General features: G+C 37.1%; 10 protein-coding genes and 1 pseudogene across 13 annotated transcripts in view; 3 read left to right on the forward strand and 8 right to left on the reverse strand.

The window, feature by feature from the left end:
• Positions 585–1,083, reverse strand: LOC104726930 (major pollen allergen Ole e 10-like). Its single transcript, XM_010445904.2, has one exon. It carries the CDS (start codon positions 1,014–1,016, stop codon positions 678–680), a length of 339 nt encoding a protein of 112 aa, XP_010444206.1. The 5' UTR covers positions 1,017–1,083; the 3' UTR covers positions 585–677.
• LOC104726931 (major pollen allergen Ole e 10-like) lies at positions 5,031–5,503 on the reverse strand. Its single transcript, XM_010445905.1, has one exon. The coding sequence runs from the start codon at positions 5,447–5,449 to the stop codon at positions 5,111–5,113; it is 339 nt and encodes a 112-aa protein (XP_010444207.1). The 5' UTR covers positions 5,450–5,503; the 3' UTR covers positions 5,031–5,110.
• On the reverse strand, positions 6,590–7,167 carry LOC104726932 (major pollen allergen Ole e 10-like). Its single transcript, XM_010445906.2, has one exon. It carries the CDS (start codon positions 7,128–7,130, stop codon positions 6,732–6,734), a length of 399 nt encoding a protein of 132 aa, XP_010444208.1. The 5' UTR covers positions 7,131–7,167; the 3' UTR covers positions 6,590–6,731.
• Positions 7,625–10,841, forward strand: LOC104726933 (zinc finger CCCH domain-containing protein 67-like). 2 transcript variants are annotated; one of them, XR_758141.2, is made up of 7 exons: positions 7,625–8,188; positions 8,574–8,639; positions 9,135–9,254; positions 9,340–9,639; positions 9,753–10,025; positions 10,238–10,510; positions 10,743–10,841. XR_758141.2 is itself a non-coding variant. In XM_010445907.2 (6 exons), exons 1-6 carry the CDS (start codon positions 7,772–7,774, stop codon positions 10,400–10,402), a joined length of 1,341 nt encoding a protein of 446 aa, XP_010444209.1. In that variant the 5' UTR covers positions 7,625–7,771; the 3' UTR covers positions 10,403–10,686. The 2 variants fall into 2 exon arrangements, 1 of the variants encoding a protein (XP_010444209.1); XM_010445907.2 differs by lacking the exon at positions 10,743–10,841 and having other exon boundaries at positions 10,238–10,686.
• Positions 11,089–12,151, reverse strand: LOC104726935. The gene is made up of 3 exons (XM_010445908.2): positions 11,844–12,151; positions 11,519–11,731; positions 11,089–11,420 (listed from the first exon to the last, which is right to left on the reverse strand). The coding sequence occupies exons 1-3, from the start codon at positions 12,039–12,041 to the stop codon at positions 11,397–11,399; spliced, it is 435 nt and encodes a 144-aa protein (XP_010444210.1). The 5' UTR covers positions 12,042–12,151; the 3' UTR covers positions 11,089–11,396.
• On the forward strand, positions 12,486–14,799 carry LOC104726936. Its single transcript, XM_010445909.1, has 10 exons — positions 12,486–12,647; positions 12,725–12,750; positions 12,912–13,002; positions 13,102–13,311; positions 13,411–13,533; positions 13,646–13,703; positions 13,830–13,903; positions 14,069–14,157; positions 14,252–14,325; positions 14,505–14,799. The coding sequence occupies exons 1-9, from the start codon at positions 12,573–12,575 to the stop codon at positions 14,319–14,321; spliced, it is 816 nt and encodes a 271-aa protein (XP_010444211.1). The 5' UTR covers positions 12,486–12,572; the 3' UTR covers positions 14,322–14,325; positions 14,505–14,799.
• On the reverse strand, positions 14,714–16,531 carry LOC104726938 (oxygen-independent coproporphyrinogen-III oxidase-like protein sll1917). Of its 2 annotated transcripts, XM_010445913.2 has the most exons (3): positions 15,576–16,531; positions 15,398–15,483; positions 14,714–15,295 (listed from the first exon to the last, which is right to left on the reverse strand). In XM_010445913.2, exons 1-3 carry the CDS (start codon positions 16,382–16,384, stop codon positions 14,853–14,855), a joined length of 1,338 nt encoding a protein of 445 aa, XP_010444215.1. In that variant the 5' UTR covers positions 16,385–16,531; the 3' UTR covers positions 14,714–14,852. The 2 variants fall into 2 exon arrangements, with proteins under 2 accessions (XP_010444215.1, XP_010444214.1); XM_010445912.2 differs by having other exon boundaries at positions 14,714–15,483; positions 15,576–16,529.
• Positions 16,537–17,376, forward strand: LOC104726937 (the record flags this gene model as incomplete). Its single annotated transcript, XM_010445910.1, has 2 exons — positions 16,537–17,045; positions 17,119–17,376. Coding segments are annotated over 2 exons (648 nt in total), but the record flags the coding sequence as incomplete, so codon positions are not given.
• On the reverse strand, positions 17,426–19,309 carry LOC109124726 (nucleoside diphosphate kinase II, chloroplastic). 2 transcript variants are annotated; one of them, XM_010445914.2, is made up of 7 exons: positions 19,018–19,309; positions 18,786–18,842; positions 18,599–18,685; positions 18,392–18,472; positions 18,182–18,294; positions 18,039–18,088; positions 17,426–17,715 (listed from the first exon to the last, which is right to left on the reverse strand). In XM_010445914.2, exons 1-7 carry the CDS (start codon positions 19,273–19,275, stop codon positions 17,648–17,650), a joined length of 714 nt encoding a protein of 237 aa, XP_010444216.2. In that variant the 5' UTR covers positions 19,276–19,309; the 3' UTR covers positions 17,426–17,647. The 2 variants fall into 2 exon arrangements, with proteins under 2 accessions (XP_010444216.2, XP_010444217.2); XM_010445915.2 differs by having other exon boundaries at positions 18,786–18,839; positions 19,018–19,304.
• Positions 19,425–24,899, reverse strand: LOC104726941 (annotated as a pseudogene).
• Positions 26,014–27,658, reverse strand: part of LOC104726940 (transcription factor GTE10-like) — a 3,722-nt gene continuing 2,077 nt past the window's right edge. Inside the window, exons 2-4 of the mRNA XM_010445916.1 lie at positions 26,521–27,629; positions 26,380–26,428; positions 26,014–26,307 (exon numbers count right to left, since the gene is read on the reverse strand). Coding sequence (XP_010444218.1) covers positions 26,108–26,307; positions 26,380–26,428; positions 26,521–27,629 — 1,358 coding nt within the window. The 3' untranslated portion in view covers positions 26,014–26,107. The remainder of the gene's footprint in view (positions 26,308–26,379; positions 26,429–26,520; positions 27,630–27,658) is intronic.

A 27,658-nucleotide genomic window follows, 5' to 3' on the forward strand; every position in this document is an offset into this window, starting at 1 on the left:
AAAAAAAAAAAAAAAAAAAAAAAAAAAAAAAAAAAAAAAAAAAAAAAAAAAAAAAAAAAAAAAAAAAAACATACACCTCAAACGTGTGTAATCCCATCGCATATTGACGTAATACTATATGTTTTTGATTAAAAAGAATAAAAAAGAGTTGATCTAGTGATAAAATGACTGTTTATTATAGCCAAATTATATAAACAAATATAAGAAACTTCATGTTTTTTTGTTTTTTGTTTTTTTTTTTTTAACAAAGAGAAACTTCATGTCAAGACTTAAGAGTATTGTGAATATTATAGGAAATTTACAAATGAAAGATGGTAAGAGGGGTCTCTACAACCACTCACAAGTTTAGATATCAGAGATGAAAACCAATTTTGTAAGAATACAATTTCTTCTTGGCATCAGTATTCGTTCTAGTTGCTTTGTCATGCCTTGACATGTTTCAACAATAATTGACACTGTATTCCACTGCCATCTCATATTTTCATGTCTTCACCACATTAAAGAAAAATCTATCATCGCTACAAAATATGAATCGTATTTTTTTTAAAGAAAACCTCAAATCAATTATATTATTTAATTATAGTTTGGGAATACAACAATCCGATCGAAGATAATTAAAGCGATGAGTACGTTAAGCACTCTTCGTATAATATTTTTTTTTTAAAAGAAAAACTTCTTCAAGTGTAGAAGACACATGAACCGTGACTTGGGTCGACAAAAATAAAACAGCCCGTACGGTTGAACTTGCAAGCACTATCGATACGACCATTATTTTGATAATAAGCGTTCATGGCATACGACGCATGGTCTAGTAAAGTATTAGGTTCATAGCAACTTCCACCGGGCTGGATCGGTCTACAGTCAACATTATGCTGGCTACAAGCATAATCGATATTAGCTTGTAACTGTTCGGCCGAAGCAGTGTTCATCGCCATACACCATTGTCTGTTGCTAGTCACGACAGGAATCGCCACAGCAGATAGAAGGAGAAAGACCGTTAACAGCTGCGATGACATTTGGAACAAAAAAACAAAAAAAAGATCAAGAATTTTTGTAATGTGTAATTGTGTATTATATTTTGTAAGAATGTAATGCTGTGCGTATATCATTTCAGTGTGATTACAGGGTTCTTATACAGAGATGCAATGGAGAATTGATCAATGAGTTTATGACCGAAGACAAATTAAGGATTTGGGAATCACAATGATATGGAAATTACATATGGAGTAAGTTTCCGTTAATGGTACGTTTTTGCAAGTACATGGAAATATATACTAAAGACTTTTCAAGATGGAAAATATACAAAAGAGTTTTTCAAATTCTTGGGAAGAGAGACTCAAGAGGAGACAAATCAGGCTGTATTCAAACCATGATTTTAGAAGATTTGATGAGATTTAGTAAAGTTAGAATTTTGATAGATTTTATGGAAATTGATACGATTTATTGTAAAAAAAATTCAAATCTCACCTAAAACCATGAGATTTGGATTTTTCTATTTTTAACTATACAAATCCTTCAGAATCACTAAAAATCATTAAAATCCAAATTCACAAACTGTTTTGAATAACAGTGGAATTTTTCAAGTCGATTTTTAAATCATCAATTTAATAACAATGGATTTTAATAAACTTTTTGAAATACATGATTGAATAACATAGTATTTGTAAATTTTACACACGTCACTTAAAATATCAAGTTGAATACACCCTTCTAAGATTCAATAAACCAATTCTTTATAAATTGTTCCATTTCAAAAATATATATTTCCAATTAGAAATTATCATATCTCGGTTTGTTTAAACATGGAAAACACGAATTCAAATATTATGTTCCAAATTTATAGATTTTATATTATTTTTTACTTTTCTCTGAAGTAGAAGCTGCTTGAATCATGATGTCCAAAAAAAAAGAAGAGTAAAATTGATGAAGATTTTCCCTGCACCAAAATGTTAAAAGATATAGAATGACAGTGTAATGAGTCTATCATTAAAATTTCATTTCATTTTTGTTTTGAATTATAAATAAAATCTTAAAAGATATAGAATATAGTTTTATGGAGTTTAATGAATTAACAAGAAGGAGATTTGAACCCGCAACCTTTAGTACAAATAACCAAGTACATAACCACTAGAATAACGACAATTTCTAAATAAATATGTAGAAGTTGTCGTTGCTCTAGTGGTGAAAAAAAAAAGTTTAATGAATTATTTAAGAAATCTGATTTTTTTTAATAGGATCTCATCTTGATAAAATAAAAAACATGAGAGTAAGCAGCGATCATTACTAGTATAAAAGTTCATTGTTTTTCTTTAGAGATTGACAACTCGACTTTTTCATTCAATGTTTGACACATCAATAGCGTATCAAATTATAACAACCAACTAATACATATCATCTCTTTTTTTTCTTTTTTGACAAAGTGGATGTATATTGATTTTTTTTTTCTTTCACTGTGACCTCAAACCCTAGATTCCTAATGATCTAGGAGAAGTCAATTACGAACTAGGAGAAGCCACATACGATTTATCCGGAGTCTGGGGTTTTGAAGATTTCTGGGAGGTTTTGCTACATATCATCTAGTATTCATACTAGTTGTTTTGTCATGCTTGACATGTTTCAACAATAATTAACACTATTCCACTATCATCTCATATTTTCATGTCTTCAGTCTTCACCACATTAAAGAAAGAGAATTTGGTGAGAAATGCCATTTTCATTCAGAAATAACAGTTTCATTATTGCCTTTTCCAATATGTCATTTTCTATTTATATGTCACAAAGACAAAAGACCATATTATCCTTTGACATAAGAAATGAGAAAAATAAAAAATATCATTGACTTTGGACATGTGGTTTGAAACAAACAAAAATGGTGATGATGTGATTGTTTTGTACGTATACCAAAAGGAAATTAATGCAGAATTTTTTCCTCTTTAATTAAGCTGTATTAGAGTAATTGTCATTGTTCAGCATTAAACCTAAACACATCTGGAAAAAAAAATGAAGTCGGTGGAGTTCTCTGGCTAACATTGTTGATCTCCAAAGTTGACCAATGTCACGCTGAATGTCTTCGGATCTCTGCGATGGACAACAGACATGTTAGTGTGATGAACTTATTGTTTGAAAATAAAAATTGGTCCATATGAAATTTAATAGACAATATGGCTAGATAGACAAAAAGTAAGCATACTATGTTCCATATATAAAATTTCAGTGGACGAAAAAATGATCAAACTAGTCCATAGAGAAGTACCTTGTTTGTGCAGTAACATTGTTGTCCTCCACTAGTTCACCAATGTCAAGCTGAACATATTCGGACATGTGTGATGGACAACACAGTGTGAGTTCAATGGACTTTAAGTTTTAAAACGAAAATGGTCCATCAAGAATTTAATAGACAACATGGTCAGATAGACAAGAAGTAAACCTAGTGTGGTGTAGAAATGAATATACAGTGGACTTAACAATGATCAAAACTGGTCCATAGAGACATACCTTCTTTGTGCAGTAACATTGTTGTCGAGTTCACCAGTGTCAGGTTTAATGTCTTCAAACCTGTGGGATGGACAAAACATATGTGAGTTTGATGGACTTATAGTTTTAAAACAAAAATTGGGAACTTAATAGACTAAATAGATGATAGACAAAAAGTAAGCGTACGATGGACCAGAAATGTAGTGGACTAAACAAAGATAAACTTGTCCGTAAAGACATACCTTCTTTTTGTAATAAAATTGTTGTCCTCCGGGACTTCACCAATGTTAGTGAGAACATCTTTAGACATGTGGGATAGACAACAAATTGTTAGTGTGATAGACTTAATGTTTTAAACTAAAAATTTGTCCATCAGGAATTTAATAGACAACAGTGTTGGATAGAAAAAAAATAAGCGTACTCTGGTCCACAAATGAAAATACAATTGACCAAAAAGATAAAAACAGGTCCATAGAGATACCTTCTTTGGTCAGTCATATTGTTGTCCTCTAGGAGTTCATCAATGACAAACTAGGTGTCTTCAGAGCTGTGCAATGGACAACAACCATGTTAGTAGAAAGTGCCATGATGGACAAAAAAAGTAAGCTTAGTCCCATTGTGAAAGCATCAGGACTTACCTAGTTGGGGTATGGGCAAGTCTGTCATCCTCTAGTCTCTGATTTAGAGGTTAGGGAGGGGAGGGAAGTAGGAGATCTACAAAATATACAAAACGAAATACATGTTAGAGAACCTATCCCAAATAGGTTTATCAGAATTTGATCCGTTAACTAAAAATTGTGTGGTCTAACTTGTTCACTAAGCAGATCTTGTCACTAAAAACACCAACGACAAAATATTGTAAGGAACAAAATTATGTTAGGACAAATACATGTTTGGCCGTTGAATCTGTTCTACCGGAAGCACAACAAGTTTGCTATAGGATAAGTAAATCAAAGGACAATTTTTGTTCGTCAGCGACAGTATATCTAGTCCAGTAAATAGGTCTAAGGATAAGTTTTCGGTGGACAAACCTGGTTGGGTGTTGGATCTGGCTCTTCGGAGATTCACCATGTCCATGTGTGTGTTTGGGGTCGCAAAACTTAGGGTCAGAAGATGAGAGAATAAAACATTACATGCGGCCGGCAGAACGAAAGAGATGGAGGTTTGTCGCCGGAATGTAGAGAGCGATTGAGATGGAAGAAGATGATCTTGTGTTGGAGGAAGATGAGCAGTCTGCGATCGAATTTAGGTTCGTGTGTTTTCGTTTAACGATGGGAGATTTAATTATTTCTCTGTTTTATCTCAACTCTCCATAAAAGAAATTAATTAGACTTAGATTACAAAATAAAGAAGGTATAAGGGTCATTTAAATAGCGGGTTCTGGCAGACGGGATAAAGGTTTTTAGTAAGTGGCATAATCGAAAAAGTTTGGTACTGTGTATGACATAAATGATAATTTTCTCTTCAACAAAAAGGCATCATCACTATAAAAATTTGAATCGTATATCCTTTTTTTTAATAAAACCTTAATTATATTATTTATCTTTAGTTTGGGGATACAACAATACGAAGAAGATAAAAGCGATGAGTACGTTAAGTACTTTTCATATAATATTTTAAAAAAAGAAAAACTTCTTCAAGTGTAGTAGACACATGAACCGTGACTTGGGTCGACAAATTCAAAACAGCCCGTTTTGGCGAAGTTGCAAGCACTTTCGATACGACCATGACTATGATAGTAAGCGTTCATGACATACGACGCATGGCCTCGTACAGTATTAGGTTCATAGCAACTTCCACCGGGCTGGATCGGTGTACAGTCAACATTCTGGCCACCACAAACATAATCTATATTAGCTTGTAACTGTTTGTCTGTCGCAGTTGGTAACGGCATACACCATTGTCTGTAGCTAGTCACGACAGGAATCGCCACAGCAGATAGAAGGAGAAAGAACGTTAACAGCTGCGATGACATTTGGAACAAATAAAAAAAGATCAAGAATTTTTGTAATGTGTATTATATTTTGTAAGAATGTAATGCTGTGCGTATATCATTTCAGTGTGATTACGGGGTTCTTATACAGAGATGCAATGGAGAATTAATCAATGAGTTTATGACCGAAGACAAATTAAGGATTTGGGACTCACAATGATATGGAAATTACATATGGAGTAAGTTTCCGTTAATGGTACGTTTTTGCAAGTACATGGAAATATATACTAAAGACTCTTTCAAACAAGACTGATTCTTGGGAAGAGAGATTCAATAGACCAATTCTTTATAAATTGTTCCATTTCAAAAATATATATTTCCGATTAGAAATTACCATATCTCTCGGTTTGTTTAAACATGGAAAACACGAATTCAAATATTATGTTCCAAATTTATAGAATTTATATTATTTTATACTTTTCTGAAGTAGAAGCTGCATGAATCATGATGTCCACAAAAAAAGAGTAAAAGTGACCTAGATTTTCCCTGCACCAAAATGTTAAAAGATATAGAATAACAGAGTGTAATGAGTCTTAAAATCTTAAAAGATATAGAATATAGTTTAATGGAGTTTAATGAATTATTCAAGAAATTTGACTTTTTTTTTTAATAGGATCTCATCTTGATAAAATAAAAAACATGAGAGTAAACAACGATCATTATTAATATTATAAAAGTTTTTTTTTTTTTCAGAGATTGACAAATGACAACTCGGCTTTTTCATTCAATGTTTGACACATCAATAGCCTACCAAATTATAACAACTAATACATCTCATATATATTTTTTTTTTTTACAAGGTGATTACATCAATTTTTTTTTTTTTTTTCTTTCACTGTAACCTCAAACCCTAGCTAGGTTCGTAATGATCTAGGAGAAGCCACGTACGATTGATCCGGAGTCTGGGGATTTGAAAATTTCTCGGAGGTTTACGGTTACTTCGAATCACCGTAGTTTATACGATTGGGCACTGACCAGGTGAGGTGACGACGTCGGGTCTTCATATTCTTGTCTAGGCTTGATCCAACTATGAGTTGCAACTTGCAAGGTATCAGAATTTTGTTCTTTTATGAGTTATGAGTTTTACTTTTGGTGCTTCAGGAAGATTTCTTGATTTTGGGATAACAGAATAACTTATATTAGATATTAGAGAAGTTTGATGCCAGCTTATATAATATTTTATAAATTATTTGGAGCTTCGGCTTTAATTAACAAGTTCCAACACACACACACATATATATATATATATATACATGCATAGATCTTAATAAGATACGTAAACGCAAGCACCATGGCTTGGGTCGTGACGAACTTCAGTGCCAGTACCGCTGAAAGTGCATTGCTTTTTGGTGCTACCAAGTTCCTGGTAATACGAGTTCATTACATACGACGCGTGGTCTCTTAGTGTATTTGGTTCATAGCAAACTCCACCGGGATTGATCGGTCTACAATCACGGAATCCTCCTGCGTCGCTGCAACACCAGTCTATAGTGTCTTGTAGCTGCTGATCTGTTGCTTTATTATTCGCCACGCACCATACTCCTTTGTTTTCAGCTGCCCGCGAGAGGTTTCTTAGTGCTGAGGTCACGGAGACCGTAGATACGAGGATGAACAAGAGAAGCGTCAATGATAGAGACCTTAATGTTTTTGTTTTTGTGACCATTATTGATTTTGTAGATGGTCGATGATTCAATTGATATTTCTTCACAAGAGTGATTTATATTGGGGATGATATGATAGAGTTTAATAAATGTATCATTAAATTTTCATTTCTTTTTGTTTTGACTAATTAATAAAATCTGAAAGATGTAGAATATAATTTAATGACATCATTTAAGAAGTCTGACTTTTTTTTTTATAATAGGATCTCATCTTGATAAAAGAGATGCTTTATCACATTGGGCACTATTTGTAAACATTGCAAATTTCAAGTACCGAATATCAAAATTCTATAATATGTGCGAGCCATGAGACAACTTCAGGGTCTTAATTGCAATTTTGAATAAAATATATATGCGCGTTTTAAAACTTAAGAAATATCAGGTTATTACACGATAGGTACATAATTTCACTCTAAATTCTCACTTGTGTCTCTTTATAAAAAAGGACGAAACTAACCCCCATAAAGCCAAAAACGCGATTGTAAAAAAAAAAAAAAAAAAAAATTAAAACTTTGATTGTTTCTTCTTCTTCTTCGGGTCTCTTCGTTTTGTTTCCTTACCCTTTCTTTGATTTGATCTTCTCTTCTCGGTTGAAATTCTTTAGAGATTTCTGTAAAAACTGTAATGTGATTTCGAGTAAATCATGACCAAGCCTGAAGAAATTTCCGACCCGGATCCGAAACAACCGTCTCGATCTTCCTCCGATGAGGTCACCGTCGCCGTCGCCGATCGGGATCGTTCTGATCAAAATCAGGTTACTGAGGAGCTAAGTGATCAATTTAGGAATGTGGGTTTGGATGATGATTCTGCGAATGAGCGGAGTGTGCCAATTAGTGGTTATGAGGAGGGTAATGTAGAGACGGAGTTGAGGGCGTTAGGCAACGATCAGAAGGAGGAGGAAGAAGAAGATAGGAGCGAGCGTGAGAGTAACGTTGAGAAGAGAATGATTGTGTATCCAGTGAGACCTGATGCAGAGGATTGTTCGTTCTATATGAGAACTGGGAGTTGCAAATATGGATCAAGTTGCAAGTTCAATCACCCTGTTCGAAGGAGACCTCAAGTAATTTGCTTTTACTTGATCATCTCTGCATGTTTATTATAAATTCAAATTGTGATAGAGAATTTCAGATTTTGTTTGCTCTCCTGAGATGAAACTGATTCTTAATTGGGTGGTTTCTCTGTTGAACTTAGGCAAAGGAGAATAATAATAAATTATGTATGTGGCGTATCAGTCTTATGTTTATTCAATCAAAAGGGGAAAGCCTTGATTTAGATTTATGTTTTAGTTTTGAGTTGCTTCGTTTTCTATTGCTCTGCCTCTGCTCTTTTGGTTTAGGATTTGAAATTGTCTAGGGAGAGTATAAGAGGGAAAAGGAGTTTATATAAAAGGAAATGATCTTCTTATATCCCCCTTTTAGCTATTCTAATGTTTTGTTTATTGGAAGATTGGTAGGGAGAAAGTAAGGGAAAGGGAAGAGGATGTGGATAATCTGAAGTTGATGGAGTGCAAGGTTTAATTTCTTTCCTTTACTCTGTAATGGCGCAGTCTTTTTTTTATATCATTTATGGTACTATGCTCACACTTCGTTCAAACATCTTACACTTGTATGCTAGTCGGGTCATGTTATTGTCTTATACTGTGATTACAATAGCTTTCTCAGTTAAGAGAATTGTGTATTTGCCAGATAGTGAACAATTAAGTTTTCTGGTGTGGTTATTCTTTTGTACATGGAAAATTCCTTGATGCTTTAGGTGCTCTTGGTTTGTAAAAGGTGGATGATAAGTGTCTTTTACTTAAATCCAAATATATATATATATATATATATATATATATATATATTATCATGGTTTATGGAAATAGTATATCAGTCTCTCAGTTTCTATGGGAACTGCACTCTTTAACCTCCCTTGTTTGTGTTTTTTTATCTCCTTTTATTCCCTTTTATTCCCTTTTAAATTCTGTCTTCTGATATCCTACACATGCCCCTTAATTCCGAGGTTTGCAGTACTACTTCAGGACTGGAGGGTGCAAATATGGAGAGTCTTGCAGATTCAGCCACATGAAAGAACAGACTTCTCTGGCCTCACGACCAGAGCTTAACTTCCTTGGCCTTCCTATCCGACCGGTATTCCATTAATTGGTTTACACGCTCTAGAATTATGTTTATAACAGCTTTATGGATAAGCTGTAATAGTGTAAGCTATTGACAGGGAGAGAAAGAGTGTCCTTTCTACATGCGCAATGGCTCCTGCAAGTTTGGATCTGACTGCAAATTTAACCATCCTGATCCTACTGCAATTGGAGGAGTTGATTCTCCCATGTTCCGTGGTAATAACGGTGGATCCGTTGGATCATTTTCCCCGAAGGCCCCACCACCCCAAGTAAGTTCAACTTCTTGGTCTTCATCGAGACATATGAACGGTACTGGTACTGCTCCTTTTATTCCAGCCATGTTCCCTCAGAATCGTGGAGTTTCTTCACCTCAAGCTTCAGAGTGGAATGGGTATCAGGTAGTTAACACCAGCTCTCCCTTTGCATTACTTATTACAATGCATTTTTTCGCTTTATGTTGATAAACAAGTATAGTACTTTACTTTAAAGTTAATAATTTTTATCTGTGTAGGCGTCTTCTCCCTATCCACCGGAAAGGAATGTGCTTCCTCCTTCCACATACTCGATGAACAATTCAATGGCTGAAACTAGTACATTCTCACAATACCAACAGCAGATCTCTGTTGAAGAATTCCCAGAACGTCCGGATCAACCAGAGTGCACTTATTATCTTAAAACTGGGGACTGTAAGTTCAAATATAAATGCAAATACCATCATCCGAAAAATAGGTTGCCGAAGCAAGCTCCCTCCTCTTTCAATGACAAGGGCTTGCCCCTAAGACCTGTGAGTTTTTTTTTTCCCCATGCTGTTCATTTGTGCTAATATTAGAAGCCACCGAGAAAAATTGTTCGTAAAATAGAATCTCTTCCCGCCTTGCTGATGCTACAGAACATGATCTTTCTGGTGAATTTGTTTCAAGACAAGATTTATGATCAATCACACACTTCTCTTATTCACATCTAAACCCCTTTTCCTTTATTTCTATATACTTCCAGGATCAGAGCATGTGCACACACTACAGCCGATATGGCATCTGCAAATTTGGTCCAGCTTGTAGATTTGATCATTCCATACCGCCTACATTCTCGTCTAGCAGCTCCCTAACGGTAGAAGGTCCTCAACCTGGTGCCAACGGGAATGAAGATGACAGCTGGCATTAACATCACATGAACAGAAGCCTGCGTAGGGGATACTTTTTTCTTTACCATCATAGGCTTTCCAGTTCTTAGGATCAATTTCTTCTTTTGGGTTTGGAGTTTATGAGAAAGGTAAATTATAGTCTCCAAACTATATCTATCTGTGGCAAATCAATGCTTGTTTACAGGATTCTCACCGAATAATTTTTGTTCTCTCTGTCTCTTTAACTGTAACTATCTACTCTTTCACTCTAAGGTTCAGTCTAATGGAAGCATGACCTGTTATATGTTTTGTACTTCTTCCGTTATGTTGGTGGCTCTCCTCTGAAGTAATAATTTTGCCTGGCTTTGTTAATCTTGCTAGAATGGAGAACCAAACAACTACATTATATTATCCCAGATAGCTATGCCTGCTTTTTTGTCAGAGAACACATGTTTCTGCTATGATCGTCTGGTGCAATGTCTTACGAGGTGTTCACTTTTTTTGAACAGAAGAAGTAAACATGGCCTCGTATTCTTTCAGATAGATGGCGGGATCAAATCTTGTGATCCCAGTTTTCACAGATTCTGTTTTCAGCGGTTATTTTTTTTACTGCAGATTCTTCAAGTGTCAGCTCTGAAACCGCAATCTAACCTTATAGAGTTAAGCTTGCAACCTCGTCTCATAAAACTCGAATGTTAATTTTGTTAGAGGTTTGGGAGATTGAATCTATTGGAAGTCTTACTATAATCTTGTTTCATCGATATGAAGAATAGCATCAGAACCAAGTTGTTGGATAGAGTCAGAAGATACAATTTATATCCATTGTGGGGCAAAATGTTGGCAAGGCAAATAAAAAGAAAGGAACAAAAAAGTATACTGAACAAGTATAATATATATCAGCAGAAGACAGAAGAAGAAAGCTGAGATGTAATGGTCTTTAATCCTTTTGTAATTCACTTTGTTTGAGATCATCTCTCTGCTAACAATTCTTCAGGTTCGCTACGCCTTCTCGGATTCTTCAGAAGATGGCAGGATTTAACGGAAGCAAAACCATTTATTCTGCGCAGAAAACATAAATCAGGTGGTAAGCAATCTGAGTTCATTGGAAATATATAGAAACATAAAAGTTGAAAGTGGTGAGAAAAAAAGTAAACAACCTTAGCTTTTGGGTTTTGGGAATCATTGTGATTGTTTTGATCGGAGTTTTGGTTTCTCTGAGGTGTAGCCATACTGTTAGGGCCAGCGCCGGATGCTTTCTTGGTCTTCTTCTCGTCACTAGCTTTGCTGAAAATGACAGTGAATCCTTCTGCTGATGCGGGATTGTTCACATCCCATTCACCAAACTTTGGCAATGGCTTCCCTTTATTTTCCTGCACCACAAAACAGAACATTCACTAGAGATAAAGAAAAGCTAGAGACTTTATAGGAGAATGAATCATCATCATGCATGATGCACAAAAAAAGAGAGATTGTTGTTCTTACCGTCGCCATTGTTGAGATCAAAAAAGCAAGTAGGAAAATATCAAGATCTTGAGACGACAGAGATAGAAATGTGGGAGGAGAGAAAAGGGAAACGTAGTTGTAATATATATATATATATATATAGAGAGAGAGAGAGAGAGAGAGAGAGAGAGAGAGAGGCCAAGGGAGTAACATAAGAGGGGAACACGTCGTCGTCATCTCGTCGTTGACAACAGCATTAACCAAATCAAACTTTTCTTTTTTTTTGTTCCATCATACATTAAACATTTCTTTCTTTCCCGCGTAATTTCACCCCGACCGTGTGTACTAACCTAAATAATCATTTTTAAAAACAAAACTTAAAAAAGGTTTCAACAATCATCCCTATACATAATAACGTGCCTTGAATTGAAACAATACCAAAAGTCCAAAATACATATAAACGTGGTATTATCATTGAGAAAGCCTTTTACAAGCAGATTTGCTAAATGGTTGCAAAGAATTTTTTATCAGCTAAGTAATTCTGTACTTTACTCTTGGGTAAATAAATAAAATAAACATGTAGTGAGAGCCCAAGAGCGTGTTGTTGGGCTTGGGCCTAGTAGAGTGTCTCGAAATCTCTCTGTTTGGATGCAGTGATATATCTCTCTCCATCACCCAAAAAGAAACACAAAATAGAAATATTTGCAGAGAGAGAGGAATTAATTTCCCGGCACATCAAAAAAACTTAATCGCTACTACAGTTGTTCGATGGGAAGACTTTGGGCATCATCACTCCCCGTGACTCTTCTTCTTCTTCTTCTTCTTCACCAATCACTCGCTCAGGTTTTTGAAGCTCTATTATTCATTGATTCAGCGATTTTCAATTCTTTTTAACGCTTCTTCTGATCTCTTATTTGTAGGGATTCGAAGAATCTGAATCTAATAGGTCAGTCTCTCACAAATCCCACTAGATTCAACTCTTGTCTCTGTACTAGCAACAAAAAAAAAAAAAAACAGAAACTTTCAACTACTCTTGTTGTAGTTTTGGTGTAAGATTTATTTTGCAGCTGCTAATAATATTTGTTTTGTCTTGTAATGGAATGATAGATTGGTTAACGAAGAAGTAGGAGGAGGTATTGCTCCAGAAATACATTGTTCCCGAGAAAGAAGTCGAGCTGCTTGGCAGATTATTCAAGATGTAAATTTAGACTTTTCACAAAATATTTTGAGTTTGGTTTTGATTTCATCAGGTTAAGGCATTTGATTTTTTATTGATTGCTCATACTTTGGTCTGCAGTATTTGACGCCGTTTGTGGAGCGGGAAAGATATCAAATTCCAAAGACATGTAGGCTTCATCCTGATAATGATTTATACAGAGATCAGGAACTGCACAAGATTCATGTCGACATCTTCGAATGGAAATGTGGTTACTGCAAGAAAAGTTTCAATGAAGAGAAGTTCATTGACAAGCATTTTGCCACTAGACATTATAATCTTTTGAATACGGTTTGTCGATTCTGTTTACCTTTTGGTCTGGCTTATGTGTGTTTTCAAAGGAACCCGCTTTTGAGACTGATTACTAGAAAACTTATTTGAATGTTTCAGACTGATACAAAGTGTTTGGCCGACCTGTGTGGTGCATTGCATTGTGACTTTGTATTGAGCTCTAAGAAACCCAAGACCAAGTGCAACCCTGCAGCTGTTGCCAAAAACCGTCATCTCTGTGAGGTTGCTTTCTTTCAATATTCTTTGCTTTTTCTGCTCTGGATCCATCCATGACATCTTGATACTCTACTTTGATACTAAATGTACTTGTTTCTTCCTTCTTTTGTTTATCTAGAGCGTTGCCAATAATTGTTTCCCAGTGAGTCAAGGTTCCTCAGCTAGCCGTCTTCATGGTACGTTTCCTTACTGTGAGGCCTTCCAAGTGAATCTTTGCTTATTGAGTACTATATGTTTCTCAAATAAGTTCTCTCAAGTGTGCCTAAATCATCCTCTTTGGTTTTGATATTTCATGACTGAAGAACACTTTTTGCGTCAATTCTGTGATGCTCATACCTGCACTGGAAAAGATAAACCGTTTCCTAGAGGAGGCAAGGTAAGATCTGTGAAACCGTTGGAGTCACTTATGTGTGCTAAACGAGCTTGTTAGTGATTTCTTGAAGCAAATCTGTTTCCATTTTTGTTTTTTGTTTACCATAGTTAGCCAGGAAAATTAATATATTAGTTTACCATTAACATCTGGCTATGCTAATACGTGCAGAAGAGATCAGGTGTCTTCTACCTCGCCATTTCAATATTGACCTTGATGCTACTCCCACTCTTTTATCTTCTAGTCTTCTTACATCAAAGGTACCCGTATCATGTTACTTGTTTTTATTTTTCCATCATTGCTTGTTCTTAAAGAAGTCTTTGGTCACTTTGTTGTTTCTATTGTCTTTAACAGAGAAAAGAGAAGCGGAACACAAGAGTTGCGTCGGATTATGAAAAGTGGAAAGAAACCAAAACCATCATAAGATGGTAACCCACTCAAACATTGGCTTATTACATATGTACATATGTCATTCTCTAGACAGCCTGAGAATCTTGCTGAGCTAATGTCTACTATTTCTCTTTCTGTAACATTGGCTTAGTATATATATCGAATCATTTTCAGTTCCTAATGTCTACTCTTTCTCTTTCTTTAAAATTTTGTTCAGGTGAGCTTCAGACTGCTCATGAGAGAGAAAAAGGTGTTCAAATATTGGTTTGGTGAATGGTGACGCACAAATCTTCCACATTACTTCTCCTTTTCAAGCCAAATACTTGCGGATTCCCAAAAGAGAGTGTACTTTGTGGTTATGAAGTTAGTTGCTATGGATATCAGATGGATTACACACTGTAAGATTGTAGAAACAGATGATCCGTCCACAGAAGTAGGATTAGTGATTAATTCCTCTGTAATTCTATCGACCCTTCATACATATCAATGAAAACATCCAATTTGAAACACAATCTATAACAGTAAGGATGTATAAAAAACCTTTCTTTGTTAGTAGCTTCAAAGTTTAAGGAGCTACCACGCCAAACGCTAGAGATATCAACTCATTAGAGAGGAGGAAACCATCTGGATCTTTCAGCCTAAGGTACCTCACATGATCCTCAATCTTCACCTCATCATTTGCAGCTAAGGTTTTGACTTCATCACTCGTCACTTCTCTTCTCATATCATCCAAACAAACAATGTGCCCACTCTCCACATAAGGCTCATACACTTTACAGATCGAGTTCACTACCTCACTGCCAAAAGCTTCTCCAAAGTCCTTAAGATCAAGCCCTTTAGATGTTCTGAAAGATAGCATTAAGATGTCTGTCGCGACATCCTTAAGATCAACATCACCGTTTCCACACCAGTTTGCTGCACCATTCTCCAAGTCAGCCACGTAGTTTGTGTATTCCTTAAGCCTCTTTGGCCTCGAAAACCTCAACCCTCCAACATAACTCGCTGAACCTAACCCAAAAGCGTAGAAAGGTTTGTTTTTCCAGTATATTAAGTTGTGTTTGCACTTGAAATCACCTTTTGAGTAACTGCTGAGTTCATAATGCTCATAACCTGCACCACGAAGCATAGATGATGCTGTTTTATAAAACTCCGCAGATTGTGTTTCTGAAGGAAGAGGGGATTGTCCTGGAGTGTACCTACACAAGTTCATGAAACCCAAATTAGTCTCTGTTAAGATTACAATCAAAATCTAAAGCATCAGTAAGCATAGTTTGGATTAAACACTTACAAATTTCCAAACTTTGTGCCTTGTTCCACTTGGAGATCATATACAGAAACATGATTGGGCTGTGAATCAATAGCTAATCTCAAACTCTCTTCCCACATCCCCAACGTCTGGTGAGGCAGAGAAGATATAAGATCCATACTCCAATTCTCAACTCCACACTCTTTAACAAACTCTATTGCCTCGTACACTTGAGAGACACCATGAGCTCTCCCACAAGCTTTCAAAAGCTCATCTTGAAATGCTTGAACACCTAAAGACACTCTGTTGACTCCCAAATCCATCAATTCCTTCAGTTTCCGACCATCAAACGTGCCTGGATCCATCTCCATTGATATCTCAGCATCTGGACTCAACCCGAAATTCAAACTCAATGTTTCGAGAACCAAAGAAACAAGCCTCGGAGGAACAAGAGAAGGCGTCCCACCCCCGAAAAACACAGTCTCTAGATTCGGGTTCGCATCAAAATCAGTTCTTGTCGCTTTAATCTCTCTAACGAGGAGATTCACATAGTTTGTGATACGTGGGTCATCTTCTTTTCCTTCCTCGTAGACATTAGAAGAAGAGCCTAGAGCTAAGATTGGGAAGTCGCAATAATGGCAGCGTTTACGACAAAACGGAAGATGAACGTAGGCAGAGGTTGGTGGACCTTGGTGTAAAGTGGTAAGATTGGTTGACGCATTTCGTCGAACACTTGGTGTAGTAGTATCATCTTGAACAACAACCTTATTAAAAGCTTGAAAAATAAATCTCGATGTCTTGGGTTTACCTCTAAACGATGAAAAAATCGGAGAAATCTTCGTTTTCAACATAATTACTAAAAACAAACCAGAGAAAAAAAAAACAAAGAGATACAGAGAAGAAGACTCAAAGAGAGAAGCTTCAAAGATCAAAGTTCACTGGTCTCGTTTATATGCTTTAAAACGCCGTCGTTTTAGACAGAAACCAAACTAGTTAAACCACTCTGCTTATTAAACTAATTACTACAATTAAGATTAAAAAACATTATAATAAGAATGAAACGAGTTTTCACTTTATTCAGACAAGGGACAAAAAATTTATAGCTTCTCTCTCCGACCTCCTCTCGTCTCTTCTCTCGGCGAAACCACCACCGTCTCCGTCGAGTCTGAAACCTATCGCGCTTCTTCCGTCTTCCGTGTCCGCGAGATCATCATCATTGCAGTGCTCGTCGATGACGACGAGGGTTTTAACGGCCGGTAACGATGACGTCAGCAACCGCGTGGCGTATCCTTCGCTGGCGAATGCGAATCTCGTCTTTTTCAAGTCTGGTTACTACAACGTCGAGGTGGTGCCTAAAGAAGGCGAATCGGAGGAGCAGCTGGTGAACGATTTCAAGAGGTCGTGTTTCAGAGCCGGTGTGTTGCAGGAATCTCGAAGACGACGATTCTTCGAGAGCTCTCAGGAGAAGAAGAAGCGTAAGACTAAAGAAGCTGCTAAGAAGTATCGGAAAAGGTCAGATTTTTTTTTTTCTTCTCTCTAAACACACTTGAAGAAGAAGTTGAGTCAATAGATTTTGATTTGACAGGAGACAAATCCCTAAACCAAAGCCACAATCAACTTCAGAAACTCACAAGAGCAGGAATGTATCCAGAGAAGACGAAGAAGACGATCACTGGGAACTTCCTCCTGAGGATATTGAGATTCCATATACCAACCGGTCTTAGATGTGAACAATCTTATGCATTTTGTAAAGCCACTCTCTTGTCTTGTAGGTCTGCACATCCCTTCTTTTGATGTTCTTAGTAAATTGCTCAGTGTAGGAATGAAGATGAATGATTTTGGAGATGTTTCTGTAACGTTGAACTAAATGCAGATGAATCTATAACTCGAGATGTTTTTGTAACAGAGAATCAAATGCTTATGAATCTATAACTCAACTGGATTACATGAGAAGTGATCACTTAAGATATGAGAAGAAATAGGATAAGCCATAAATTGGCAGTTAGGACATTGCCGCCAAAATCAAGAGCAAAAAGACCAAAGCTCATTCTCAGTGACAAGAAAGATGTCAAAGAAAATTTAGACCATTATAATTGAATCTGTCTTCTCAGTGATCACTCCCTTAGCCATGAAGCTAGAGCTGAATCCCACTCGCATAGCTCGCCTTCTTTGAACCACAGAGCTACACCAAAACCACAAGAGCCAAAAATGTCAGCAGATGAAAACCAAGAGTTTAGCAAAGAAAGGAATGAGAATACTTGGCCAAACTAAGACAGTCGTTCTACCATCGTTCTTCATTGTTATATACACATTTAGCGAATCTAAACACGTTGTGTAGTGAAGTATTATCTAATTGTGCTATGTGTTCAGTGTATTTGAAGAACGAATATGGACCACGTTGGTTTGCATACTAAACCAAATTCTATTAATGCCACTAAATTAGCGTACTAAATGTCTCAATGATGAAAGATGGGTGATCGATGTTTAAGAAACAAGAAATCTCACCAATCTCACGCTTGCCGTTATCAGGACTGTCACTACCATGCACTATGTTCCTGCAAATTGCATAATGTAATATATACACCATGAGATTCATCTTAAGTGCTTACTACTTTCAAAAAAATTTTAAAGATAAATAAGAGTCCAACCTTCCAGTTTGTACAGCAAGATCTCCCCTTATAGTACCAGGTTCAGCTTGGAGAGGATCTGTTTTCCCTATCAGCTTCCTGGCTGAAGCAACAACACCAACACCTTCCCAAGCCTTCACAAGATTAAAAACATCACAAGCAATTAATCAATCTAATTTTACTAGTTGAAAAACCGAGAAAATGAAATAGGAGTATATTGATAAGCCGTACCATACACACAACTGGGCCTGAAGTAATGTACTCAATCAGGCTAGGAAAGAACGATTTAGCACTAAGATCCTTGTAATGTTCCTGCCAACACAAGATTATTCTGTCAATCAAATTAAATTGTAAGTCTTGATCTAGTCAAATCACCTAACCTCATTAAACTACTGATGATATGATCAATTACATAAGTGAGTAACGAGAGTATCAAACCTCAGCCAATTCTTTTGGGCACTGAAACATCTTAAGTCCAATTAGTTTAAATCCCTTCTTCTCAAAACGAGAGATGATTTCTCCAACCTAAGAACATCAATACAGAATTGTAAGCCAAAATACTTATCACATTCAAACTCTCCATACAGAATTTGCCTAAAAAAAAACGAGAAGCAAAATAGCTTACAAGGCCTCGTTGTATACCATCAGGTTTAACCATGATATAAGTCTCTTCAACTTCCTCCTGAAAACAATACAGAACAACGTAATAACAAGCATCAAAATCCCAGTAAATTGCAATGAGTTTCATCAAATTTGAATCCCAAGCTCCTGATTACAATCATTACTCGGTGAATTTGAAAACAAATACACAACTAAACCAAACTAAAAATACTAATAAGTGAAGATATTATAGCTACCATAGAAGCGACAAGGTGAGGGAGGAAGATTCCGGAGTCGGCGGAGCTGGAAGCGCGAAGACGGCGGCGAGACGATGAATCGCGTGAGAAGAGACGGAACTGAGGACGAAATGCGGCTAGCTCAGTGCGTAGGTTAACCTTGGCCGGAGAGCAGTGTGGATTGAAACTTGCCGAGTTTCTTGCCGGCGGCGAAGAAGACAACGACGACGAAGCGACACAGAGAGTCCATTTACTAACCACAGCAGCGACTCCCACCATTTTCTCGCTTTGTTTCAGCTTCTCACTGCCCTTAGCTTCATTCATCTAATAAGAAGAACGACGTAAAATGACATACTTACCCTTTATCCAGAATCGTAGACGATTTGGGTTTAGTTGATCAATTAAAAAGTATAGGGGTCAGAACTCAGAAGTAATAAATGTGATCTCGACTGAGAAAGAAGAAGTCTCGTTTTAATGGAAAACAGTCTTTTCAAATTTCATGTACAGTTGCTTCTAAAGAGTTTATAACTTTACACATCTCTAAGTCATAATTTGCTGCTTTAATATCAAACCTAGCTTTTCGACATCATCTTTCTTACAGCAAAATNTTTTTTTTTTTTTTTTTTTTTTGTTCTTCATCAATTAAGAATCATTGTCAACAGAGTCAGGTTGAAAAATAGGCAAAACAGACTCATCCTCTGTCTGGTTTAGTGATACGAAGAGTCTTCCAAGATGTCTATGGCTTTCCCTTTCTTTTGCTTGCTTTAGCCCATTTCACGCCACATCACATATGTTATAAAAGAATCAACGCGCAACATCCCCTTCCCCACTTTTTATTTTCTTCTTGTTGCTTTTAACAAGACCCAATCAAAAGAATTATCAATCAATTTCTACGTCCACATCTTCTGTTTCTTCCTCTCCCTCGTCCACAAGGTCAGTTTCTTTCTCTGCTGCCTTGTCGACAACATCAGTTTCCTGCTCTCCCTTGTCGACAATGTCAGTTTCATCATCCTCCCCATTGTCGACAACTTCAGTTTTTTCACCTCCCTTCTCCACAACTTCATTTCCTTGCACTCCCTTGTCAACATTTTCATTTTCTTCAACCCCCTTTTCTATAACTTCGCTTTTCTGCTCTCCCATGTCGACAACTTCAGTTTCTTGATCTTCCTTTTCAGTAACTCTGCTTTCTTGCTCTGGCACATTCGCCACTTGTTCTTCTCTTTCATTTTGATTGATGGGGTTTTCATATTCTTCATTCTCATTATCTGTCTTCTGGCTTCCCAGTTCTTCGTTTCCACTAACGAGTTGGTCCTCAACCTCTTCTCTGTGGGAACTAAGTATTTGTCCTTCTTTTGTGTCAAGCGGAAGTTCTTTTTCTACTCCCTTGTCAACAACTTCATTTTCTTGTTCTCCCATCTCGACAACTTTAGTTTCTCGCTCTCCCTTGTCATCAGCTTTACTTTCTTGCTCTAGCACATTCTCCACTAATTCTTCTTTCTCGTTGTGATTGATGGGTATGGGTTTTTCATCTTTTTGGTTCCCATAATCTTCTACCTTTTCGCTTACTTCTTCGTTTCCGCTAACGAGCTGGTCCTCTCCCTCTTTTCTGTGAGGACTTAGTAGTGTGCGTCCTTTACTTCTGTCAAGAGAATGTTCTTCTTCCACTCCCATGTCAACAACTTCGTTTTTTTGCTCTCTCATGTCGACATCTTTAGTTTCTTGCTCTTCCTTGTCAACAACTCTACTTTCTTGTTCTGGCACATTCCCCACTTGTTCTTCTCTTTCATTTGGGTTGATGGGTTTTTCATCTTCTTGGTCCTTACTATCATGTACCTTTTGGCTTACCGGTTCTTCATTTCCGCTAACAAGTTGGTCCTTTCTCTCTACTCTGGAAGGACTAAGTTCCTGTTTTCACTTCTGTCAGTGAGATGGTCTTCTACTTCTCTTTGGCTAAAGTGTGGCGGGTCTTCTTCTGCATCCTCATCCTCATCCTCATCCATTTTCATATACAGACCTAGATGTGCCAATGGATTACTGCCTTCCATCTTGAAACTACCCAACATATCCTCACTACACTTGGGACTCATCTCGTCCATGGAAGTCGGTAATTGATCACCCTCGGAGCCTGTAGCTCTAAACATCTGGAGGTCTTCCATAAACCGTATACCTTCGTTTATCTCCACTGTCTTTTCCATCTGCACCCAACCAGTAAAATCATTAATCAATATCATCATACCAAGATAGGACTCTGAATAATAGGAGAAACTTGAAAAGTCTTTTATACCTTTTGTAAAGCTTGACGTGCAGCTTCTCTCTCTTGCTCTCGTTTCCTCCTCACTTTTTCTGCAGCTTCTGCTTTGGCTTTTCTCCTAACCTCTTCAGCTGCTTTGGCCTCGGCTTGTAACCGTACTTTTTCTAATCAAGACAAAATCGCAAGAATTAACAAGCAATTTCGTTAGAAATTATGAGGTACATAAGCACACTTGATGCAAAAACTCAACCTTCTCTTAGCCTTTTTTCAAACTCCTCTCTTTCTATTCTCAATTTTTCAGGATCCCCTTTTTCACCCTGAAATTTGATGCATCAAAATTTTTGATTAAGCCTTTCCACATTACTAAGAGCTATTTCACCATAGTAGATCGGGCACTTAAGATTTAACCTTGGTAAGAGCCTTCTCCCGAGCTTTCATAATGGTATCAGCAAAACGATTCTTCAACAAAGCTTGGCGGTAGCGCTTATCTGGAGAAATTTGCCTCCCAGGTGGAGCTGTTTCCTCTATAATACCAAAGGACGACAGGAAAAATCATGATCTAAAAATAAACAGCCTTTACCATCTCCAACCTCCTTAACTTTCATTTCTTACCATCTGGAACAACTAGTGCATCCATGGCGGTCGACTTTTCCCCACCAGCATGCCTAAGTTGACCCAATTCATTCAAAGAATCTACAGAGAATAAAGAATGAAATTCGGGAAGACTTATCTATCCGAGCATTCTAACTTGCATACATCAATTGGATAGAAACTAACCATTTACAACTATCTTCTCACTGTTGCAATTGTCCTCCGTTCTGTTTATACAGACTGCTGGTTCCTTTTTATCCTAAATTAAAGAGGAGACTATACTTATTCTTCTGTAGTAAATTTCACTTTTATGATTGCAAATAGTTCATGGAAATCTTGCTGAGGGTAAATTAAAAATCTTGCAGAGAAAAATTAGAGTAATAACCAACACAGAGACTCTATAACATAATTTATTCCACCATTAAATATACCTCTCTACTTGTAGGTTTTGAAGCTTTATTAGAATCTGTTTCACTCCCAGAGGAACTACAAGAACCAGAATCTGAAAGATAATCACAGAAAACATCAGTATAAAAAGCTCTTCCTAAGGGGAAAAAATAAGCAAAGGAATCGATTCTACAGTTTTACAAAACCACAGTAAGAACTTGATTCCTCCGTCATAAACGATAAACCACAGAAACTAACTAAACTATCCTCTATAGCAAGAGGATGTCCACAATTAGTAGAGCAGAGAAAAAGTATCAAACAGATAATACGGGATGGGACACAGGCTCAAATTACAAAACAAGACTCAGGAGTCCACTACTAATCATTCGAACAGAAAAGTTACTTTATTTCCAATCTTAGCTATTCTTACATACTGTACAAATCAGTGCACTATTTAAGGAGAAAAAATGATTATTCTAAGGAATTAGAAGAAGGCTCGCATAAACACGAACCACTTGATGAAGAGCCTGATTCACTACTAGAGCTACTCGAACTGCTGCTTTCATTATTTCTACATGCAGCATCTTTTTCTATCTTAGGAGGAGGATGGCTTGAAACAGAGGGGTCATTCCCACCAACTATGTCAACATCCTCGTCAATTTGCAGATCACCTGTGATTAAGAAATGCATCAGATTACTGAAGGAAACCATTTTTGAAATCGAATGAAAAAGCAGAAACTTACCTTTACTAGGCTGCAGAGGGGAATTACTGAATCCTGAGTCATGAACGATCTGTAACAGAGAGATTAAACCAAAAGTCAAATGTCAAGAGATTTACTAGAGCTCACAAACAAAAAGTAAAATTAATCAGAGAGATTATTTACCTCCATCTCACAAGGTTCGCTCTTTTCCAACGATTTCTTTTTCTCGCTTAAATAGTCATCCAGGAGTTTTCGAACCTTGAACAAGGTTTCATCAGAAAGCGATTCTATATCAATCTCAATCTCAACTTCTCCAGATTGACCATCATTGCCACTTTGCTCTCTCAGGAGATCAACAATGTTTTGAGGGAAATCTTCTTCTAATGCCACCAAATCTTGGCTTAACTTTTTCTTCTCATCATCTGTCATGACCAACTTAGCAGGTGCCACCCTCTGCTTGTTCTCGTTCATTGTAGCTGCTTTCTTTCTCAATGGTGCAACTTCAAAAGGGATTTCAGAGTCTAGAGAAGCAGAACTGGTTACTGGAACGACTGGTGGTTTTGTCACAGGTATTTTTTTCTCTATACTTTTCCATCCCGATTCAAAATATTTACTGATACCTTGAGCCATAGCATGATACTGATTCCCTGGTGGATTGTAAGCTATAGAATTTGAAAATGTAAGACGCACATCTGCTGCGAAGTCCAGAGGACTAGAATATTCACCTTTACGCAACCTGCTCCGGATCGTTCCAAGATCCATTGGATGCTTAATCACAGTAAAATAGTCTGGAATATTCAACATGACTGGATCAACTGGAGTACGAAACGCCCATCCCAACTTATGTGACCACAAACGATTGAGTAACGTTTCACACTCCTTCATCACTGAAGCAAGGGTAGAATTTGTTGGGACATCCAAACGAGATGGACCTTTCTTAGTCCGCTGCTTATCATTTCGCACAGGAGGACGCTTTTTCCCCTGTGACCCAGGAAATGTAGCAAAGTTTTCAGGTGGCATCCTCCTAGGGCCATCACTGCAGCTTTGAATATCGTTGTATGGTGACAACAGCACAGTGTCTGAACTGAAACATGCAATCTTCTTACTAAGGTCCCTGACCTGTTGAAGCTCCATCTTCAACTTGTGAACTAAATTCTTTCTCTCAGACCTCGACATGTTGGACAAAGAGAAAACCTCTTTGGGAACACCATAGCTATCTCCATTCAAACCAAAACGTCTCCTTTTCAATGGAGGAGTCTCCTCTAAATGTTTCATCTGAGAATCGATTCTACCTGAGTAAGCAAAGTCATCAGGCTCAACCGCCGCCGTATGCAAGTAATCAGGAACAAATCCCGATGATTTCACTCTTGGGTGTTTCCGTGCTTTACCCATCATTCACTATAAGTCATTCAAATACAGAACTAACTTTAAAAAAAATTCAAGCAATGTATGCTTTTCTTGCTTCTGCTTCAACAATGAATCTATTGGTAACCCCCTTGGCGAGGTTCAATGGAAAGTTGCAGTAATCAATCAATCCTTTTTCCCAATCAACCCTCCTTGCTCTCGAGTCAATACCACAATTCGCCGAAAAAAGAATCACACAGATGCGATTACCAAATCAACCCGATGATGGTATTCGTATGAATTGCACAACGTATACTTACCAAAATCAAATTCGCAAATTGGTCTAAGTTTCCTTCCTTCTATCCCTCAGATCAAAATCAAATTCAAAAATCACCGAGTGAGAGATATCTTCCTCAACGGCAATTGGGTGGAAGAAAGCTAAATTGAAACCCTAGAAAAACCCTCGACTGAGTAGAGAGGAAGAAAAAAAAAACTACCAAAATCGATTTGGAAAACCCTAGATCGAGAGCTTCGCGATATATTGCTTCCAATGCCCCAAACAAAAAAAAAAAAAAAAAAAAAAAGACAAATTCGAAATAACGAAAGAGGTGAGAGGTGAGAGGTGAGAGGTGAGAGGAGAGAGAGAGACTTACGGAGAATAACGAACCAATTTGCTTCTCTACTTATAGATCTCAAGAGATGATCAGCCCGCCGCCTTTAACCTAATCTAAGCCGTTCATTACACAGCCAACCAAAATCTAAACGGCTGATTATATCCTTTCGTTTTCTACCGTCGATATTTCGATCTAACGGCTATGAGGTGTAGGAGCGCAATCTAGTGAATCCTGGATCTCTAATTAATTTGAGAAAAATATCTTAAATTTTCCATATTGCAAAGTGGTAAAATAAAAAATACACGTGTTATCGTAGCGCGTGGTATAGACGCGGTTACCGACCGACATTGTCTCTACCATTTTGACTATTTTATCCACTCAACACGCCTTGTAAATAGGCGTTTGAATAACACGTGCCAGTGAATCTTTTTTAAATTTGAGGCCCTTACAATAATACTCAAGGCCCATTAATGAATACCATAAGCCTGCCCATTAGTGAAATACCATAATTTTCATATAATTTTTAATGTCGTGTTTAACATAATGTATGAAAACGAATAATGTGGAAAATGAAAACAAAACCTACAAAAACTAAAAAGACTTACATATATATACTTCATTACAACTTTCTTTTAAGCTTTAACTTTAAAACTTAAACTTCAGATTACTCAAGAGAGAAAACAAAAGAGCATTTTATAAACAATAATCCTAACCAAAGAAAACAAAATTAAAAGAACAGAAACATATGTTCAAGGTAAATTAAAAAACCAAAGCTCAGCAGCACTTGCTATTTTTAGTTCTACGAAGNGTTTTGAAGCTTTATTAGAATCTGTTTCACTCCCAGAGGAACTACTAGAACCAGAATCTGAAAGATAATCACAGAAAATATCAGTATAAAAAGCTCTTCCTAAGGGGAAAAAATAAGCAAAGTAATCGATTCTACAGTTTTGCAAAACCACAGTAAGAACTTAATTCCTTCGTCATAAACGATAAACCACAGAAACTAAGTAAACTATCCTCTATAGCAAGAGGATGACCACAATTAGTAGAGCAGAGAAAAAGCATCAAACAGATAACACCGGATGGGACACAGGCTCAAATTACAAAACAAGACTCAGGAGTCCACTACTAAAATCATTCGAACAGAAAAGTTACTTTATTTCCAGTCTTAGCTATTCTTACATACTGTACAAATCAGTGCACTATTTAAGGAGAAAAAATGATTATTCTAAGGAATTAGAAGAAGGCTCGCATAAACACGAACCACTTGATGAAGAGCCTGATTCACTACTAGAGCTACTCGAACTGCTGCTTTCATTATTTCTACATGCAGCATCTTTTTCTATCTTAGGAGGAGGATGGCTTGAAACAGAGGGGTCATTCCCACCAACTATGTCAACATCCTCGTCAATTTGCAGATCACCTGTGATTAAGAAATGCATCAGATTACTGAAGGAAACCATTTTTGAAATCGAATGAAAAAGCAGAAACTTACCTTTACTAGGCTGCAGAGGGGAATTACTGAATCCTGAGTCATGAACGATCTGTAACAGAGAGATTAAACCAAAAGTCAAATGTCAAGAGATTTACTAGAGCTCACAAACAAAAAGTAAAATTAATCAGAGAGATTATTTACCTCCATCTCACAAGGTTCGCTCTTTTCCAACGATTTCTTTTTCTCGCTTAAATAGTCATCCAGGAGTTTTCGAACCTTGAACAAGGTTTCATCAGAAAGCGATTCTATATCAATCTCAATCTCAACTTCTCCAGATTGACCATCATTGCCACTTTGCTCTCTCAGGAGATCAACAATGTTTTGAGGGAAATCTTCTTCTAATGCCACCAAATCTTGGCTTAACTTTTTCTTCTCATCATCTGTCATGACCAACTTAGCAGGTGCCACCCTCTGCTTGTTCTCGTTCATTGTAGCTGCTTTCTTTCTCAATGGTGCAACTTCAAAAGGGATTTCAGAGTCTAGAGAAGCAGAACTGGTTACTGGAACGACTGGTGGTTTTGTCACAGGTATTTTTTTCTCTATACTTTTCCATCCCGATTCAAAATATTTACTGATACCTTGAGCCATAGCATGATACTGATTCCCTGGTGGATTGTAAGCTATAGAATTTGAAAATGTAAGACGCACATCTGCTGCGAAGTCCAGAGGACTAGAATATTCACCTTTACGCAACCTGCTCCGGATCGTTCCAAGATCCATTGGATGCTTAATCACAGTAAAATAGTCTGGAATATTCAACATGACTGGATCAACTGGAGTACGAAACGCCCATCCCAACTTATGTGACCACAAACGATTGAGTAACGTTTCACACTCCTTCATCACTGAAGCAAGGGTAGAATTTGTTGGGACATCCAAACGAGATGGACCTTTCTTAGTCCGCTGCTTATCATTTCGCACAGGAGGACGCTTTTTCCCCTGTGACCCAGGAAATGTAGCAAAGTTTTCAGGTGGCATCCTCCTAGGGCCATCACTGCAGCTTTGAATATCGTTGTATGGTGACAACAGCACAGTGTCTGAACTGAAACATGCAATCTTCTTACTAAGGTCCCTGACCTGTTGAAGCTCCATCTTCAACTTGTGAACTAAATTCTTTCTCTCAGACCTCGACATGTTGGACAAAGAGAAAACCTCTTTGGGAACACCATAGCTATCTCCATTCAAACCAAAACGTCTCCTTTTCAATGGAGGAGTCTCCTCTAAATGTTTCATCTGAGAATCGATTCTACCTGAGTAAGCAAAGTCATCAGGCTCAACC

The sequence above is a fragment of the Camelina sativa genome, chromosome 11 (genome assembly GCF_000633955.1).
Source record: "Camelina sativa cultivar DH55 chromosome 11, Cs, whole genome shotgun sequence".
NCBI classification, from domain to species: Eukaryota; Viridiplantae; Streptophyta; class Magnoliopsida; order Brassicales; family Brassicaceae; genus Camelina; species Camelina sativa.